At 38.2% G+C, this 19,495-nt stretch overlaps 1 protein-coding gene across 1 annotated transcript in view; it reads right to left on the reverse strand.

Moving 5' to 3' along the window:
- Window positions 1-19,495, reverse strand: part of LOC129264157 (neuronal PAS domain-containing protein 3-like) — a 46,493-nt gene that overhangs the window by 22,453 nt on the left and 4,545 nt on the right. The window contains exons 2-5 of the mRNA XM_064101522.1: window positions 16,844-17,109; window positions 16,074-16,156; window positions 13,218-13,307; window positions 6,967-7,159 (exon numbers count right to left, since the gene is read on the reverse strand). Coding sequence (XP_063957592.1) covers window positions 6,967-7,159; window positions 13,218-13,307; window positions 16,074-16,156; window positions 16,844-17,109 — 632 coding nt within the window. The remainder of the gene's footprint in view (window positions 1-6,966; window positions 7,160-13,217; window positions 13,308-16,073; window positions 16,157-16,843; window positions 17,110-19,495) is intronic.

A 19,495-nucleotide genomic window follows, 5' to 3' on the forward strand; every position in this document is an offset into this window, starting at 1 on the left:
AGACTCGATCAACCCTCATTCCACACATATGCGGTGCGTAGTTGTTTCCATTTTGATCAAACCAAACTTATTGCCAAAATTGATTTTCTGTGGAAGCTAACAATCAATAACATGCTAATCAAATTCACCAGTACTTAACCTCTTGGGGTAACACACTAAGACGGGACACTGCCTCTCCTTCTCTCTCCCACTTCCCTCGCTTCCAACAGGGCATTGTGGGCCGTGTTCGATTTTTCAAGCGCATAAAAAAGTTATTCAATAATTTCGAGCACGTATAGGTCGTTATCTCTCCCCTGAGCGTCGCAGAACGGGAATCGGGAGGTGCCACGGACTCTCGATACGGGAGTTGCCGAACCCCTCTCACTGTATCATCCTTTTATTCTGTGGGAGCGTTAAAGAAATCTGAATTGTCACATTTGACTTATGACTGTAAGTGATCTGAACAGAATGGAAAGAAGAGGAATTATATTCAGCCTCTGGATCCAGAATATCCACTTTTTCTTCAAAATAATGAAGTATCAAAACATTTGCAGATGCTGTGTGTACGGTATATAGAAGATAAAGAAATTTACAAGCCTTGCCTTTCATATCATCAACAAAGTTGTTTATTTTCACACAAGTTTATTTGGGTTTGAATCCCCCTTTCGCTTTTTAATATGAAAAGAAAAGAAAAATTGAATTAGCTTTCAAATTACTTTTTATGAAGCATTCAAGAGAAAGTGTGTGATCATGAGATATAAGAGTGTGTAAGGGATTAAAAAAAAGTGTGTCTATGAGGAAGAGAGTGAGATAGAGAGAGGAAAAAATTATAAGGTATACAGAATGCATACTGAAGACAGAAAGAGAAAGACAGCTGGTGTAAAAGATAAAGTGAAAAGTTCAAAGACAAATGTAGAAGCTGAGCAAATGAGAGGTAGATGGTGCAAGAAGGGTGAGGAGAGAACAAGATGTAAGGAAAGGAGCAAAGATTTAAAAATAGAGAGACTGAACTAAAAAAGAAGGAGAAAGAGAATACAAAGAGAGAGGGGGGTGAGAAGGGGAGACAGAGAACGAGGGGAGAGAGAGAGAATAGAAAAAAATAAATAGAGTGAGAGGGGGAGAGAGAGAAAGTGAGAGACAAAAAAGTAAATCACAAAATAATGAGAAGAGATGAAGCATAAATATGACACAAATTTGGGGATATTTATACAAAATATATAATGAAAAAACCCCATTCAATTGAGAAATAAATGGTGAAAGAAAAAGGAAAATAGGTGGGAAAAAAGAGAGAGAGGTGAGATAAATAAAGTAGGAATGAAACAGAGTGAGGGAGACTGAGACATGACGTAGAGCTGAGGATATGGTCTAACAGCCAGTGAATGCACAAGACCACTAGAGGTCTAGCCACTGGTGCTTCTGGATGCATCCACAACTTGAGATTTATCTCAACGGGAATTGATTAGAAGAACACTTAGAACGCTGAGGGACAGTGCAAAAAACATATAAAATATAAATTAATTCATTCTAAAAAGAGAACTAAGGGAAAGATCTTAAATAGGGCTGGGCACATCATGGTCTAGTGGTTCTGACCCTTGCCTTTTAAACAGAGGGTGTCTTGGGTTCGAATCCTAGTCATGGCGTGTTTTCCTACAGCAAGAAATTTATCCAAACTGTGCTGCACTTGACCCAGGTGAGGTGAATAGGTACCCAGCAGGATTTATTCCTTACATGCACTGAGCGCCAGTGATGGTATCTCGAGCTAAAGCCAAACTAATAATAGCAAGCTTTTATATCCTCAGGCAAAAAGCACTATATAAATCCAGCAATCATTATTATTATTATTATACTGGTAAATTGCACATTTTAACAGCATAAATAGTTATCTATCAGTGTTTGAATCTACCCAACAGAGTATTCAAGGTGCTATCATTACTACCCTAGATTTAGACTGGTTGCCAATCCAGCGCACAAGTATTTAGATGGAAAAGTTCTTGCCCAAGTACCAATATATCACTCCTGGGTTGAGTCCAGCACAATATGGATGACTTTCTTGCTGAAAAAAATAATGCCATGGTTGGGAAAGGTTTTAAATTTTGATATTTGTGGGGGCGTCGCGGTCTTGTGGTGTAACTACTGTCGTCTTTCAAAAGAGGGACGTGGGTTCGAATCCCAGCCATGGCATGATATCCTTCAGCAAGATATTTACCCACATTGTGCAGCACTCAACCCAGGTGAGGTGAATGGGTACCTGGCAGGATTAATTCTTTGAATGCACCAAGTGCTGAAAAGAAGCTAGAGCTAAAGCCAGGTAGTAATAATAATGCGCCTCAGAAAAGAGTATTTCTAGATAGATAGCGCAATATAAATGCTTAGAAGTAGAAGTAGTTGTTGTAGTAGTAGTAGTAGTAGTAGTAGTAGTAGTAGCAGTAGCAGTAGAGTTTTAAGGAAGGGCTACAAATTTTCAAAGCCAATGAGAGAGCCACTGAGGCCATTCAAAAGGGCGCCTACAGCCATGGCCTTGGATCGATTGAAGCCCTGCTGGGATCTGAACCCACAACCCTGCAAGTGAAAGATGACCCTCACAACCACAAGACCATGATGCATTGCATGACTAAAAAGAGAGCACACCGTAAAAGAGACAAATTATGATACAGAAACTGATGATGAAGCTTTACAATAAGATTATAAATGAAGGTGTGTCATCATGATTGCATTCCCCCTTTTTTGGAATCCACACCCTTGTAAAATTCATGAAGGTTTCAAAGGACAGTATCTCAAGTATCTTACAAACACCAAGCCCATTTCACAGCTAATTACTCAACACCGGACCATCCACTTGTGACCAACCGATGACGACGAGAAGTTAAATAAGGAGGAGAGGGTGCTGGAATCAGAGCAGAAGAGATAGAAAGGGAGGCATCTTGATAAGAACGAGAGGAGCGTAGAAGACAAGAAGATAAGCAATGGTAGAGGCTAGGGATGCTTGACAAGGCAAGATTGCACTCCAGTCCGCATCTCAAGTCGGCAAGCGGAGCTGGCATGGCGTCCGAGTAGCGTGTCAACATGCACCCGCCTCCCACAACCGGTCTTCTTGTTTGCGGTGTGAGAGAGGGCCGCTCCGACGCAGTTTGCACATGTCCGCTTTTAGAGGGACCGGTGTTGGTTCTTCAGGGAGGCTGGGTGGCAGGGAATTGGCAAGCATTTACTCAGCAAATTGACCTGAAAGTGTCGGTGTTACGAAGACTGAGAGTACGGCTGGTGTCATGGAATGAAGAGGTGGATGTGTATTTTAGCTTTATTGGTCATTGCGCAAATGATACTCTTGTCATCTCACAAACAGTCTTTACAAACATGTAGCAGCTTCTTTCTTTCCTTGGAGTCAGTATTCTATTGATTCAGCATCCTGATTTGTCATCACATGTTAGAATACCAGGCAAAAAAACGGGTCAATATTTCAATCACTCACGCATGTATACGCTGGCTTCATAACAGCATGTTCTTCTCTTTTAATAGGAATTCTAAATCATATAAACAAATATTTAGCTACGCGAGTCAGCAAAACTCTAAGTCAAGAGTTGACACAATAATAATATGCCACATTTATATTGCGCTTAATACAATGTTTCTTAGCACTGCATACTATTACCCCGGCTTTAGCAAGGCTACCATGATCGGATGCTTGAGCATTCGAGGAATTTCATCCCAACGCGTTACCCATTTACTACACCTGGGTGGAGAGTGGAAAATGAAGATAGATGCCTTGCCAAAGGACACAAGTGCTGCGGTGGGATTTGAACCCCAATCCTTGTGGTTCAAAGTCAGGTGACTTATCCACAGAGCCACAACAACCAAACACAACTCAAAAGATATCAGATTATGAAATTTACAACATATATTAACATGATTGGAATATGCCACCAGCCCAACATCTTCACAACAGACTAATAATAATAATAATAGCGTTTTATTTACCCAGGGTAGCCACTTCAATCATAAGACTGCTCTTCCAGCGGGCCCTGCATAACATAATATGTTATTATTACCCTTCTCCAGTCTAAATGCTGAGCACCAAGCAAGAAGGCAGGAGGTCCCATTTTTATAAGTCTTTGGTATGACTCGGCCGGGGATCGAACCCACGGCCTCCCGTTCATGAGGCGGACGCTCTACCACTGAGCCAACATGCCCGGTTCATATATGATACGCTGATAAAAAAGTCATCGCAAAACACGGTAATGGAAAACGAAAGTGTCTGATATTCATTTTATAAGTAAGATAAGAAAAAAATAAAATGCTAAACAAGAGAATATGGTCAAAAAGGGAAGTAGTAACTCACCAACATTTTTGTATTAAAATAAAAGCTGAGTGGATTGTGTATGATCATAAATATAATATCATGTTTAACAATATTTTAGAATCACCTAGTTCCATTCACAGAGGTAACAAAATGCATCCACACAGAGGACATGTCAAGACATTTCCTTCCCCATATTTGCTCTAATTTTACCGTTTAAGTTCTCTTCATATTTGCCCTAATATTCATAGATTCATTTCAAGGGGCCATTTTTGCCATTCTGCTTTTCCCGTTCCCCTGATACTTGAATTTTAGGAGCAAGGTTTGTTCAGTTTCCAGGAGTAGGATGAATAATATTCTAAGACTTGCACCATGTGCTAATCAGGCCAACAAGTATATATATACAAAATATAAGACAAGAGTTTAATAATAATGAGAAATAATCTAGATAGAGGCATTTTCTGTAACATCCCAATCTGCCTCTGCAAGAAGATGTCCTTTTCCACCTTAATGTTGACACTCAAGACCAAAAGCCCCGAGTTTGACAGCAAAACCTTTATTGATTTCTCCAGCTCCGGTGCACATCCCAAATTGTCGGCCGGCAAATGCATGTTTGAAACACATGGAAGTGCAGTACACATATTTGATCTTGGGTTGGCGAGTCATTTGTTCGGGAGGTTCAACAGATTAAAAGAGAGAGAAGGAGAAGTGAAGAGTGGCGGTCGGTGAGGAAGACACAGAGATAAAAATATAGAGAGAAAATGTGGGGGAGCCTCATGAATTTTTCATCGGCGTATCATATTCAGCCGTGAAGATGCGCGCTCTCCCCTTGTCCGTGCAATCTTACGCATCTCAAGTTTCCGGCGGACCTTCTCCAGTGAACTCGACCTTGACGAGCTAATTTGGCCTAGACGTTTGCCAGAGAGAGAGAGAGAGAGAGAGCTAAAAAAAGTTGGACAATTCGCCGGCCCGGTGCCGGGTTTTACAAGGAATTATCAGATTTTACGAGCACACTACAAAGGCAGGTTAGATCAATATTCAAATATTGACTATTAAAATTGGGAAAAACACTTGGTGGAGGAAATTGTACCCAAGGCATTTACATGGCACAGTTATTGCACTTTGGTAAGGGAGAAACAGGTGAATTTAGCAAACCCAATCTAAATGCTTCAAATTTCTTTATAGACAGGACGGTTAAATGGGAAACCACAAGAAAATGCTTTAACCTTCTAACCGGTTCCATTCTTAACCTGTTTATGTGTATGGCTTGAATTTAGATGGCAAGTGAAAGAGTCACCGCTGCTGGTTCAGGATCTGTAAAGTAAAAGGTTGGATATTGTCTGTTGAGGAAGATTAGGGGAAATGTTTCTTTTTGTTTCAAGTCACCAATGATAAACCGATGAATCTAGTTCATGAGGTAGTACATAGTACACAAATATACCAGGCTTAGAGTAAGTATAGCGGGAATTATTCATCCGAGGTTGGACTGGCATTACAAATTTTGCAAAAAAATAGTGATTTTGCCAGTACAACCAAGGATGAATAATTCCCTCTATACTTTTGAAATAAAGGCCTGGTATATTTGTTTTATATTTTACTTTAATAAGTTAGAGTATCAGATCTTGATAATCTAGTTCATCATTTTTTAATCTGAAGTAAACCAGCTGCGCTGACTGACCTACTTTTCCTGAAGCCACGCGCTCAGCGCATGGAACGCGTATTAGTGCTTGCGCCATCATGATCTGTGACGTCAATGATGGAATAGTCGACTATTCCATCATTGACGTCACGGAATAGCACATTTTCTTCGGTGGGCGTTTCATTTTCAACATCATCACGAAATAGTGAGAATATGTTTGGTCCCATGATGCTATTCAAACCAATCAGCATACATGTTTTAATTTATGTAGGATAGAATACATGACAACAAGATGCGCGGAGAAAGGGAACATAATCACCATCTCTCAAGTCTACTTTATAATTTTTGGTTTAAATATCAATTATCACTTTCAAAAGTACAACAATTATTTCTATGTAACAATTATTACTGCACTCTTCTTATCGATTTTAGAGATGATTCATTACACTCCAATGAACAAATCTATTAAAAAAGAATTTCAACAGAGATACAAATTTCTGAAGAAACACTAATATGAGTAATATTTGAGCATTTTCCCACCATGTAAACCAATAATGGTGAGTTTATCCTTACTCGTAACAGAAAGTTCATGCAATGAGTCCAATTGCTTCTCTCCTCGTGATTAACAAAACATAACCCAGTTCCATGAAGTTTAATTTAAATCATAAATGACAAGAGTTTAATGGCAAACATGTTTTCATCCAATCAGATTCCACGACTTCAGTAGCTTATGACCATTGTTGTAACCACATCTAAAGAATGGAACAACGTCCCTTCTTACATTAATCGAATCAACAGAGCAAACTCTGAAGATCAATTTACGAAACTAGTGAAAAAACACTTTTCTGATAAGTTATTTCCTTCCATTCCTTTATCCTTTAATCTATGGATTTGTATATCAGTTATTTTCTTAGTTGCTCATTGTTTTGTAAACGTAGTGATACGGTAAACTACAGAGAGTGCACATACTAAATGCTGGCTATCACTATCATCATTTTTATTGAAGAAGTGATTTGTGAAACAGGGTCCTGGTTGGATGTTGATTTGTGATACCTACCCTGGATGGTTGATGGTCCTATCGCAGCAGGACTACCCGCAGCGGAACCACTGGTAGAGTTACCATCGGCATTGGCACTGGATGGGGACGAGGACGTCTTGTTGGGCGGAAGCTTCATCCCGAGCTGTTCGGCCAGTTCCGCGTGGTCGCCGGGATGCACGTAGTCGAAGACTGAACAACCCATCAACTCTACCTGTTATCATAACAAAAAAAAGATGTTGAATATTGAATAAAAATATTAATTTGATACAGTGCCTTTGCCTTTTGGTTCCAAAGTGCTGCACACACAATGCTCCATGTTTGGGCCACTTCAATATTAATTCAATATCTCAGAATGATCAGCTTAGTCTATGCAATTCATTTGTACAACTACTAAATATAATCTTACATTCATGGAGCACATCACACTCCAAAATTTCAATGTCCTGGACCCCATTGCATAAAAGTTACTAAAATGGTAACTTTGCCATCCAATTGTAACTACCATGGTAACAATGATCAATAGCCAATCAAAAACAAAGATTCCATGAAAGTTACCATTGGATGGCAAAGTTACCATAATGTTAACTTTATGCAATGTGGCCCTGGAATACTGCAAACAATAGTCATAAAAACAGAACAGAGTGAACAAAATAACAGATGGATAGAGAGAGAGGGTGTGGAAGGGAAAAATGAGAGGAGAGAGAGTGCGAGAGAGAGGAGGGAGGGACAGAAATAGAAAACATACAGAAGAATGAGGTAAAGACAGAGAGGGCAAAGAGATGACCATACATAGGAGAGAGAGAGAGAGGAGGGTAGAAAGGCAGAGATAGAGGAAAAGAGAGAAAATGAAACAAGTACAACCAGAATGTAGCAGAAAGATAGGAGAGACATAATGGACAACCAGAAAACAAAATCAATCTTTAAAAAAGCCAATCAGACTACTGGGAAAGAGAAAGAGAAATGTAAATATTAATACTCGAAGATGTAAGTAGAACAATGATTGACAGTCAAGGGCACATAGATCTCTCTAAGAGGTTGGAGTGCACTAGACAAAAATGGACAAAATATACTCCTAGAACCCTCAGACCTTGGAAGAAAAAAAAAGATCTGGCAAATGTGCATTGTAGATATATCTGATCTTTTTTTAGTAAGCTGTCAAACTGTTATAGAATGAAACACAGAATACATCAGAGATAATGATATTCATTACTTTCACCTAGGAGGTTAGCATTTAGGGTTTGGTTACCCCCAGCGGTTAGATGCCAGATCGCTTTTCCCAACCTCCAAGAGCCCTTCACATCACAAATGGGCTTGACTCTATTTAATCACATTCAGTTTCAAGCAAGCTACCGCGGGCGCAAAGATGCTGATTCCCCTCTCATATCCATTCATAAATCTAATGAATGTGTCTTATCTCTGCTTTGGTATCTTTTATCCTGTGGTTTCAGAGTGAAAAGTTAAACTGAGGCCTAAAGGTTGACAAGTGAACCTAGAGATTCATTCAAAAACAAGCAGTGAAAAAAATCTTTGTCTTTACAAATAGTTTTCCTGAAGGTTTATGTTAACATAGTTTCATTGAAACTCATTAAAAAGCATTCATGTTGCATTGTCTAAAGGAAGCACAAGTAAGATGTGATTATGTCCAGGAATGGTCAATGGTAAACAGACTTTTACTTAACGTTTCTTATGTAAGGGTTCAACTCTCTTCTTAAGATTAAGAAAAGCTTTAACTGAAAAGTTTTTATTTAATCTTGGGTAGTTCAAACTATTACTTGTCTTTGCCAAGCAAAAGATTTCTTAAAAGAAAATATCTTGAAAAAAAAATTCATCACCCATCTGAAAATCTATCATAGTTATACCAGAAGTCAAAACTATTATCACCATACAAAAACTAAAAACCACGGAAGAATAAAAGTGCAGCAATTTATCATTTCTCAAGGTTGCATCGTTACTATAAATTCTCCCCACAAAGCTATTAAATAATGGAAACAATGATCTATAATGACTTGATTGAATTATTTCAACCATCTTGGATAGAAAGCTAAACGAATACGAGGCAGAGGGACAAAATGCACTATTTGCGTGGAACATTTGGCAATGGTTCCGCAGGGGTTTGTGGTGTAAGCCAAATACCACAAGACACAATACTGGTAAAAGAGTTTGAAGATAAATGGGACGCACACATCAATCATCTTAAACTACTTCTAATTCTGCTAAAGGACAAAAGGAAGATGGCTTTGAAGAAAATGACAACTAAATTATTGACATGGCCCCGGACAAAGAACAACCTTCAAGAAAGTGAAGAAGATGATGATGTATGATGATGGCGCTCCATTAGGTCCATTAAGACAGTAACGACCCCCCGGACTTTGGGGCTTCTTCTCGGAGTCTTTGTGCCATAATAGTGCAAGAGAACCTCCGAGCTGGATGAATATGCATGAGGTCACGATACTTTCTCCACTCCCCCAAGGAACCATGAAAGTCCTGAATATTTCAGAAGTCTTGGTTACCGGAGGACCGAACCCGCTTCAAAATTCAACTTAATCTCCTCCAAGAGGTGTAAAGACGGGACCCTCCTACGGCCTGGGCGGGATCGAGTGAGATGAGAAGAGGCAGCTACTGTTTTGTAACTGAACAAGGTTTGGGGTGTTTAAGGAGGACAGGATTACTGTACTTCACGGGGTGCGGTGAGGTATCCTGGGTACTTTGGGGAGGTCTTATCTTCCTGGATGAGGTACAAACCGTAGATGTATGTCAAGAGGAGTGCAGCCAATGATGACACCAGGTGAATACAAAAATGGTTCTTTCCCTAATTCTCGCTTTGAACAACACATTGAGAATTTAAAAACAAGCCTGACCTGTTTTCCCGAGTCGGCAAAATGGAAAGCAGTCAAGCTATTCAACTTCAAAAGGCACATCCTTTTCAAAATCCATTCATAGTAAAGATTGTTCAATGTTTGTACGCACCCATTGAATATAGAGACTCCCTTTGGACATGCTCTAAATATGACTTTTCACTTAAGTTATATACATGATCCATTCAAATGAAAGGATCTATTTGTACCATTTGTGCTTTCAGGAGTGATATGTAGAATAAAATGAAAAGAGATCATAAAGTAGAGCGATCATAATTCCATTCAAAGTTGAATCTAAAATAATTTAATGACCTAATTCATGTACATCGATGAATGAACATGTACTTTTGACTAGAGTTTGTATGTCCCTTCCTTTTATTCTTCCAGAGAGAGACCAGCTGTCAACAAGTTTTTTCTCTGGTATCAAAACTCTTTTTGAGGCAAGTGAGAAAATTCATCGAATTTGGCTTCCGCTTTTGATCCCATCCTTAACATCCCCTGCTTCGCAGGATACCTTGTCTTCAAACAAACTGCCATTCTATTCCCCAGGCCGCCATTCACATCATCTAAATCACATAATATTCTCATCTTCCCAATACACCAGGCCCGCCCATCCCCAAGCCCATGACACTAATTAAGCATCAATTCATTATCCCGTTGCTTGACACTCTGTCGGAGGGTGCAGTAGCCTTTGGAGGGTGGCAGCGTAGCGCTATTAGCAGACGCTGCGTGGTGGTAATGGGGTTTTGATTCATGGAATTTGAAGGAGTATCAGCTCCACATCATTAACTTCAAATTACCTAGCCCATCAAAGACATTCTCCTGGCCTAATAAAAGATAAATCCTGCCCCTTCTAAGAAGACATGAACGGTTGTCGCATCTCGCCTGACCCAAGGAAGTTCATTACCATAAATAAATGCTTAACACTGATTCAGGTTTCAAAATGATCTCAAAGTATCTAATGATGAAATAATGATCGGTCCTTCTGTTTGGGTGTGTTTCAACGCCAGAGGGAGTTTTGGGGAACAAAAGTGCAACCAGATGCCAGTGCCGTACATTCTTGAATAGAACATTAGCAAAATTCATCTGTCAGATTCGTCCTACTTGTATTTTCTTCTTTGTTTAAATGAATTGTAGTTGTTTGAACCTATTGTATGCTTTTATAGGCATATCGACTATCTAATTTATAAGAAATTGTATATTCTATAAAAAGTGCCAACATTATCAATTGCTGCTCTTGGTGGAAATCTAATACAAAAATTTATTAACTATTATTTGAAAATATTCTTAACAAGAAAAACATGTGTATACTTTAAAAACTAAACTTTACCTTCACAATCTAAATCTAATAGCCCTAAAAGAAAATACTCTCAACATTCATACCATAATTTATTTGAAAAAAGATACAGCTAAACTTTGATTTTCATAGAGACCCCATAGATTATAAGAAAAGGCATTGAAAGGCACTGTCCATCTAGAAACATTTCCACAATATTTACAAAGATTAAAATAATATGAAAAATATAAAACGATGACGATGATTACAATGATGATGATAATGATGCTGACGGTGATGACAATGATGATGATAATAACGATGATGCTAAAGCTGGTTATGATAATGATGCTGATGATGATCAAGATAATAATGACGATGATGGTTATGATGATGACGCAATAGCACAAAAAACATTCATCATTGCTCATCAAAATTTTCAAAAAATGCCAACATATCTATATTAAGAGTTTATATCATCATGGATATTCATATACTTACATTTCCCCGATATCGAATTTCAAATATTAAATTTCCGCTACCAATTCCATTACTATCTATCAGCATGATAGTAGCCCCTTAACATGAATGATACACATGTTGGTGTCTTCGAATAGCGAAAATGTACACCGTTTTCATTATTTGAATTTCATTATGGTCTAATATCTATCCAGCTCTCGATTTCTTTACCATTTTGGTTATTAAGATACCAGGTGGGTGTTTCATAAAGCTGTTCATAGTTAGGAGTGACTGTACAAATGAATTTATGAATGACTGGCGACCCTTTCTCTTCGGAATTACATCTACGCCGGATTCAATTTAACAGTGTTGCTTCGGTTCCTAAGAAAGGGTCGCCAGTCGTTCGTTCGTAAAGTCGCTTGTAAGTTACAATCAGCTTTATGAAACACCCACCTGAAATGGGGTTGACAGTATATACAAAGTGAAAAACCACAATGGTCACTCCCCCTTACTATGAATCCATTCACTTTGATTCCCTATCAATGAACTCCCATAGGGGGTAAAGAAACACCCATACCAGGTAGGAGAAAGGGAGAGGGGTACAACAACCCCCCATGGGGGTGAATCAGTCAAGTTTTCACACCTTTTGTAAGCCAATTATTCAATTATACCGTTACGTTGAGAGGAAATGGAAAGAGAGAGGAGGTAATGGTGATTAATTGACCAGAGGTCAAGCAATGATAGGTCAGTGATATGGATGGGTGTCAGACAGCATTCCAAATGAATTAATTAAATACTGAAATTAACAGGGGTGTGAGTGGTCACAAAAAAAAACTGAAAAAGCTGAAGTGTTGAAAAAGTCTGAAATAGAAAGAGCTCCCATACTTTTTGTACAGAGGAAGGCCAAAAATAAGCTGAAATTAAGCTGAAAATCAAAACAAAAAAATCTGAAATCAGATAAAAATCTGAACTCTCACACCCCTGAATTAAGTGGATCTCAATAAGCACTTTCAATGAGCATTAATATAAAAAGGTTGAATTACTGGTGTGAACTTTATCAAAATGCCAAAAAAGTCTGATAGCCTGACACAACTAAGAACTCCGAATATGGTTATAATCACACCGCTATATTAATAGGCTTGTATTTCATTAATTTTCTGATGCAGTCATATCATGTCTAAGTGGATGAAATAAGTAGTTGATATGTCAAGTGGCAAAACAAATGACAAAACATAAGGCGGTGCTCCACCATCCCGAGTTTGCTCAATCTCGAGATTTTAGCCCGATCGGCCCTCTTCGCGATTAATCTCGAGATTCAAGAAACCCCGTCTCCACCATCGCAAGAGCGATTCCTGCTTGAGCAAGGCATCGATGCATTATGGTCTGAAGCCGTGAATAAATAATCCCGAGTGCGTCTGCACCGACGAATTAGCGCGATAATTCGTAAAATAGTGCGCTATTTTGCAAATAATCCCAAGTTGACTTGGGATTGCAATCTCGAGATTAACCCTACGAACTAGCGCGATAATTGCGTCTCCATTGCAAATAATCTCGAGATCGTTCAGATCGGGATTTGCCAGATCAGAAATAGCGCGCTAATTTGAAAACTCGGGATGGTGCAGACGGCCCTATAGACAGCTTGAAGACCAAGCGCACATAATATAAAGTGAAATTCTCACCTGTGAGAGTCCTAGATATATTGAGACGGTCTCCGAGATGTAAAGAAATCTTCCATCTCTGTATAATGCAAAGAGATATCCATCTAAACTCTGCAACGAAAAAATGAAAAAATATTCATTACCAACGCAATTCAATATATCTGAAATTATCATCATTACCATTCAATTATTGTTTAACTTTGTGAGCAGCTGATATAAAAAATTCTCAAACCAAGATGAAACATGTGTACAAGTGCATGTATAAGAACTAATAAACCCTGAAAACAACCATTATTGAGAATGAAAAGCTAAAACTACAAGGCAAACCCCGATTTTGTAAATGGCGTCTTATAGACGCCTAAATAGTACACATCAGTGTATGGGATGAAATTAAGATGGTGTTTTTGGTCACTTTATATTTCAATTTTTGAAGCACTAAATAATTATTTTCGAATGCAATTTTTTCTGGGCTTCATTTTTGTAACATATCACAGACACAGGTGACAAGTGTGACCTTCTAGCTCAGATTTTTTTAAAGTCAAACCAATGTTAACCAATGTTAACCAATGACATTGTGGATGTTTGGATGCATTGTCTGTGATATCCTTATAATTGTGGAATGTATGTGGTATTCTGGTAGATGGATAAAAAACAACAATATGAATATTTCAAAATGAAATCCAGAAAATGAACTTTCATTCAGGAATGCCTGATATAATGGGGTGATCGGCTCAAAACTAAATCTCTACATTATGAACGGTTCATTCTCTTATGAAAGGCAGAGCCGAGTATGTTGTACTATTGGAATGCACATTGATATTGGTTTTATTCCGATCAAGAAACATGTATGTATGTCCATAGATCAATACATAGCTAGCAGCACAACTTCCAGAATGAAAATACAATTGGAGAAGGGGTATAGTAATCTCTTCAGCCTAATGCCATTATGAATGGTCTGATTTACTGTCACAAAAGGCACAATATATATCTACAAATCACCTCACTCATCATGACCGTTATTATTGTGATTAATATGGTGAAGATCACCATGGATAACATATTTTTCCTTACTAAACTTTTAGTAGTAGCAGTAGTAGTAGCACCAGCAGCAGTAGCAGCAACAGTAGTAGTAGTAGCAGCAGAAGTAGTAGTACTAGTAGTAGTAGCAGAAGTAGTAGTAGTAATAATAGTGGTGGCGGCGGTAGAAGTAGTAGTAGTAGTAGTGGTAGCACTGGTAGTAGTAGTAGAAGTAGTAGTAGTAGCAGCAGTAGTAGCAGAAGTAGTAGTAATAGTAGTAGAAGTAGTAGTAGTATTAATAATAGTGGTGGTGGCGGTAGTAGTGTATTAAAAGTAGTAGTAGTAGTAGTAGTTGTAGTTGTAGTTGTAGTAGTAGTAGTACTATAGTAATAGATAGTAATAGGTAGTTGTTGTAGGGATGCACAGACCAAATTTGAAATAATGATAATAATACATACAATTTGTAACGCACACATTTCATCTAAATTAGATGCTCGAGGCATCCCAGAGCAAATTAGAGAAAGAAAATGAAAGGTTTGAATTTTAAAACTAGAATTCATAAACACATAAATAAAGATGAAAATGTTCTTAGATTTAACTACATGTCAATGTTTGATCAATGCCTGATACTCACAATATATAAGGTGTGTGCATCCTCTGCATCCCCCCCTGAATCCGTTACCAATATTTATAAAGGCTATTATTATGGTTAATAGGATAACTCTTCAAAGAATTTAAATTAGTACTGCTTTACTGTCATATTCCATAAGTACTCTTCAAACAGGTGCATACTTGTTATTTTTCAAAGATTTGGATATCATCCAGAGTATTTGAGATATGATATGATACCGCGAAATTAATGATACTTCCGTTTGAATGAGATTGTTTTCCCTGGTCGGTAACAATGCCAGCATGAATTATTAAATGTCATATCTTGTTTCAACTACTTGAAGAAGTATACAAATTGTAAACAAATACTATTTGAAAGTCAATACTGAAATTAAAAAAATTTGAGTATTGAATTACTGAAGTATGAAAGTGCAGGGCATTCATGGATGTATTATATGGATATACGTACATGTACTAAATGAGTTTGTAAAGAACATAATCATGATTATGTGACATGAATCTGTATTGATTCCAATCATTGATGCATTAATTGAGTTTGTGACGAGCATGATCATAATATTGTGACATGGATCCTAAGCATATGATTGGCTGAAATCGATCATGTGACCCATAATTCATATTAGCTAACAGGGCAAATTTGCTAATGGCTGATACTAATGACCAGTTCTACTGACCAGTGATAGTTTTCAGATTGTGAGGATCAACATCACAACCTCATAAAATATATAAATAATAAATTTAAAAATAATATAGGATTTGTATAGCGCACATATCCACCTTGCTAGGTGCTCAAGGTGCTCTTATATTACCCCCCCCCCCCTCCCCTAAGCTGGTCTACCAATTCCGGTGCTCACAGTTTTTTTGAGGAACTACTTCCTGCCAGTACCCATTTTCCTCACCTGGGATGAGTGCAGCACAATGTGAGTAAATTTCTTGCTGAAGGAAAACACGCCATGGCTGGTAATCGAACCCACGTTGCTCACTAGACTATGACGCCCCCATATAATACATATCATTTTGCAGGGGGTTTAGAACAATCATTCATACTACCCTTGAAGCAGTCCAAACTGTTGAAACTGTTCCTAAGTTACCTGATTTGTTTAATTCTTACTAATGCCTGATGATGTGCATTGTTTGTATACCAAGTAATGGGGGTGGGTTCTGTAGAATTCTGTTATGTTTTGCATAAACAAATATTACATCAAATACAAAATATATAACAATACTTACTTGTAATATATGGCTTCCAAGATGGTGTTCATACACTTCTCTTGCAATGGCGTTGGTTCCTGACTGGACATGTGGGTAACGCCCTACAAGAAACAGAATACAATATTAATATTTATCTTCCTACAGTTTTAAAAATGAAGGGGGAGGAACAATTCATTGGGAAAAGAGATTATTAAATAGGCAAATCTTTGCATCCCTTTTTTAATACTGTAGTTTGCATCTTATTGGCTGAACTCTAAGCATCAAAACTTGTGATTTTTTCTAAGAATTGGATGTGCTGAAATAGACTGGTAGAGGTGTGAAAGGGTGGACATGTATCCACACATAGATGTCTCTTAACACAATAGTCTTGACATTTTTCATCCTAATGGTCATTGGAGTTTCCAGTAGTCACTGATCTTTAGTAGATGTAGAAACACTATGGAAGTGGGACAAAATTTGGTGTATTTATTTTGATGTATCTACCCCCTCTTGGGCATTCGGCCGTCCGGTTGCTTGCATTCTCCTTCTGTTCTATTCTTCACTTTCAAATGTCTGCCTTACTTACACATCATACTCACACACGCTGTCGCCACTACTTCTACAATGGACAGCTGATGACATAGCTTTTCGGGTACAATAAATTCAAGATTCATGCTTTCTGAGCAATCAGGTACAAAATCACCACCTTAACCATAACCATCAGAACACGATTGTCTTCTCCTATTACTATATAAACAATCCCCTTCCTCCTGCTACCCATCTCAACATCCATCTCCCTCCTGTCTTACCTTGCAATACCGACAGATGCCTGGAAGAATTGGTAGGTGTCGAGATATTCTCTGGGTAGTTGTGCCAAGGCGGATCCCCCTGGAGGCAGAAGTGCCTCATGTGAAGATACCCGATGGTCAGCCGGATGATGGAGGCCTTGTCCAGCTGGCTGGTGATGGCCGCCGGAAGCGGGAGAAGCTTGGCCAGCTCGTAGAACTCGTAGTTCTCCTTGCCGCGCCTGGACCGGGCCGCATCCCGAGATCGTTCTTTTCGGATGGCAGCGATCCTGCATCGCAGAGGAGAATGGAAACAAAAGACTGAATGTGAAAGACTGTTTTTCCAATATATCATTTAATGTGACTTTTAATAACATCAGGGATTTTTCACACGATTCAAGAACAGAGAAATGCCCATCGTAGAAAACAGCAAAGAAGTCTCTGCTAAAAATTGGTAAATAAAAACAGCAATTTAGTCCTTGATTCTAAACAAAACACAAATTTTCAATTTTTTTGTCGGTTTCGAAACTTAGGACAAAACTGTGTTCCGGTTGACCAATTTTCGACAAAGAACTCCCAGCTATTCTTTGTTATTTGACAGACAATTTCATTACATTTACTGTGTTCTTGATCTTCCGTATGTCGCTGAGTGGAAACTCCCTAGAATCACTACTGCACCATCATTAGCATCAATCTACCATAAATATTCTCTAAAATCTTTCTTTACAGCAAAAAAAAAGAATTACACCAACAAATATGATATGTGATAAAGGAGTTGTGTCTTATTAATCATTGAGCGCATGAATTTGGGATCCTCAAGACTCATAGAGCCTTATGAAATTTCAACTTTACTATTTATTGCTACGAACTTTGTTTTACATGCATCACAGCATGGATCAAGGAAATGTCTTCTTAATGTCATTGCAATTGTGTTGTCGGAGGTAAAGCAAAAACGAAGAACCATCATCTAGAATAAACATTCCAAAAATCATCTAATGAAAGTAATGACTAAATGTCTCTTGAAATATGTTTTGAAAAGCATCCCCTTTTAACCTGAATTTAATAACAAGTAAAAACTGAACTGTCTAAAAATATTACACGTCAGGTATCACTTCAAACTGTATATATATGACCGCAACAACGTAACATCAAGAATTCTTGATCATAATTGAGTTACAAGGTTGTACGATGAATATTCTGAAATTTGGGATGAATACTTGAAGCTGGTTAAATTCATATATGCTGATTATCGACAAATTAAAATTTCATGCGCTAAAGAGATACAAAATCTGACCCCGCGGTTGAAGAAGTCCCCTGCGTAAGCCGGATACCAAGTCAGAAGCTACTTCATTTAGAATGCATTTAGGAGAACTGTTCCCAGTGGGTCGGCCATTCGCTCTGTCTTTTCATGGATGATAGTAACCAAGGAAGAAGGGGATGCGGAGTTTGGGACTCGCCGAGCGAGGAAACAGTTAAGAGGACATGGGAGACACCTTAGAACTGCTCTCATAATGATCCCAGGCGTCCTCCACTGTTTTAACCCCCAAAAGGTCTTCCCTTGGTTGGGAGTCTGTCCTTTGCATCAAAGAATCTTTTATCTTGTAACTCATAATCATTTATCGCTTTCCCCCTACCAGTATCTGTTTCTCTTCAAACTTTTCTTTCTCTATCTCCTTTCATTTCTCATCTGATTCTCTTTCTTCCTTTCTCTAAATCCCAATAATATTTTTTTCTTTTCATCTGTATTTCACATATAATCCAGAGTGAGAAAATTTTGAAAAGACTAAAACAAGACAATACTCAAAAGGAGGCAAACACATAACTGTACAGTATATTTCAATTCATCCTGGTTGGAAAATCTGAGGAGAGCTGAAAGTGAAAACTAACATTCAGTAATAAAGTGTAAAGACAGCTTTCAATGTTTCATATCAAAATGATATATATATACGATATATCTTTTCTATTCCTATGAAGAATATACTTTCCTGTATCTTGTCTTTGTTTCTGTATTCATATTACTCGATTTCCTTTTCTCTCTTTAACTTTTTTCTTAATTCTGTAGCTATATGTATCTCTTTTCCTTTTACAGATGCTTTCATTCCTTCTCTATCACTCTCTTTCTTTCTTTATTTTTTTCTCTATCATATAGCTTTGTATATATTTTGATAATAAAGATACTCTTATTATATATCATTCGCTTACTCTACCCTTCTCCTTTTATGTTTTTAATACATATTTGCCTTTTACCATTTACAGATGCTCTCATTTCTTATCTATCACTCTCTTTTTCTTTCTCTCTTTATATTCCTCTGTTTCTCTCTGTCTGTTTGTCTCTTTGTGTGTGTGTGTCTCTCTATCTCACCCCTTAATCTCTCCCCTCTCTAACTAAATATATATCTCTCTCCCCCTCCTCTGTCTATCTATCTCTCTCTAACTATATCTTTCTGCCCCCCCCCCCACTTTCTGTTTCCCCCTCTCTCTCTCTCTCTCTCTCTATTGTTCTCTCACCCTCTCTCTCTCCCTTAACTCCCATCCTCACCCCCACCTCCACTCCTCTCACCCCTCTTGACTCTTCAACTGCTTGAGATTGCATTAATGCGTGCTTCAATGACTGGTCTTCAGAGTCTACCGGTAGTCGTCGGACGATGACAACACCACATCATCACAAATTCACTC

Source organism: Lytechinus pictus, chromosome 7 (assembly GCF_037042905.1).
Source record: "Lytechinus pictus isolate F3 Inbred chromosome 7, Lp3.0, whole genome shotgun sequence".
Classification (NCBI taxonomy): Eukaryota; Metazoa; Echinodermata; class Echinoidea; order Temnopleuroida; family Toxopneustidae; genus Lytechinus; species Lytechinus pictus.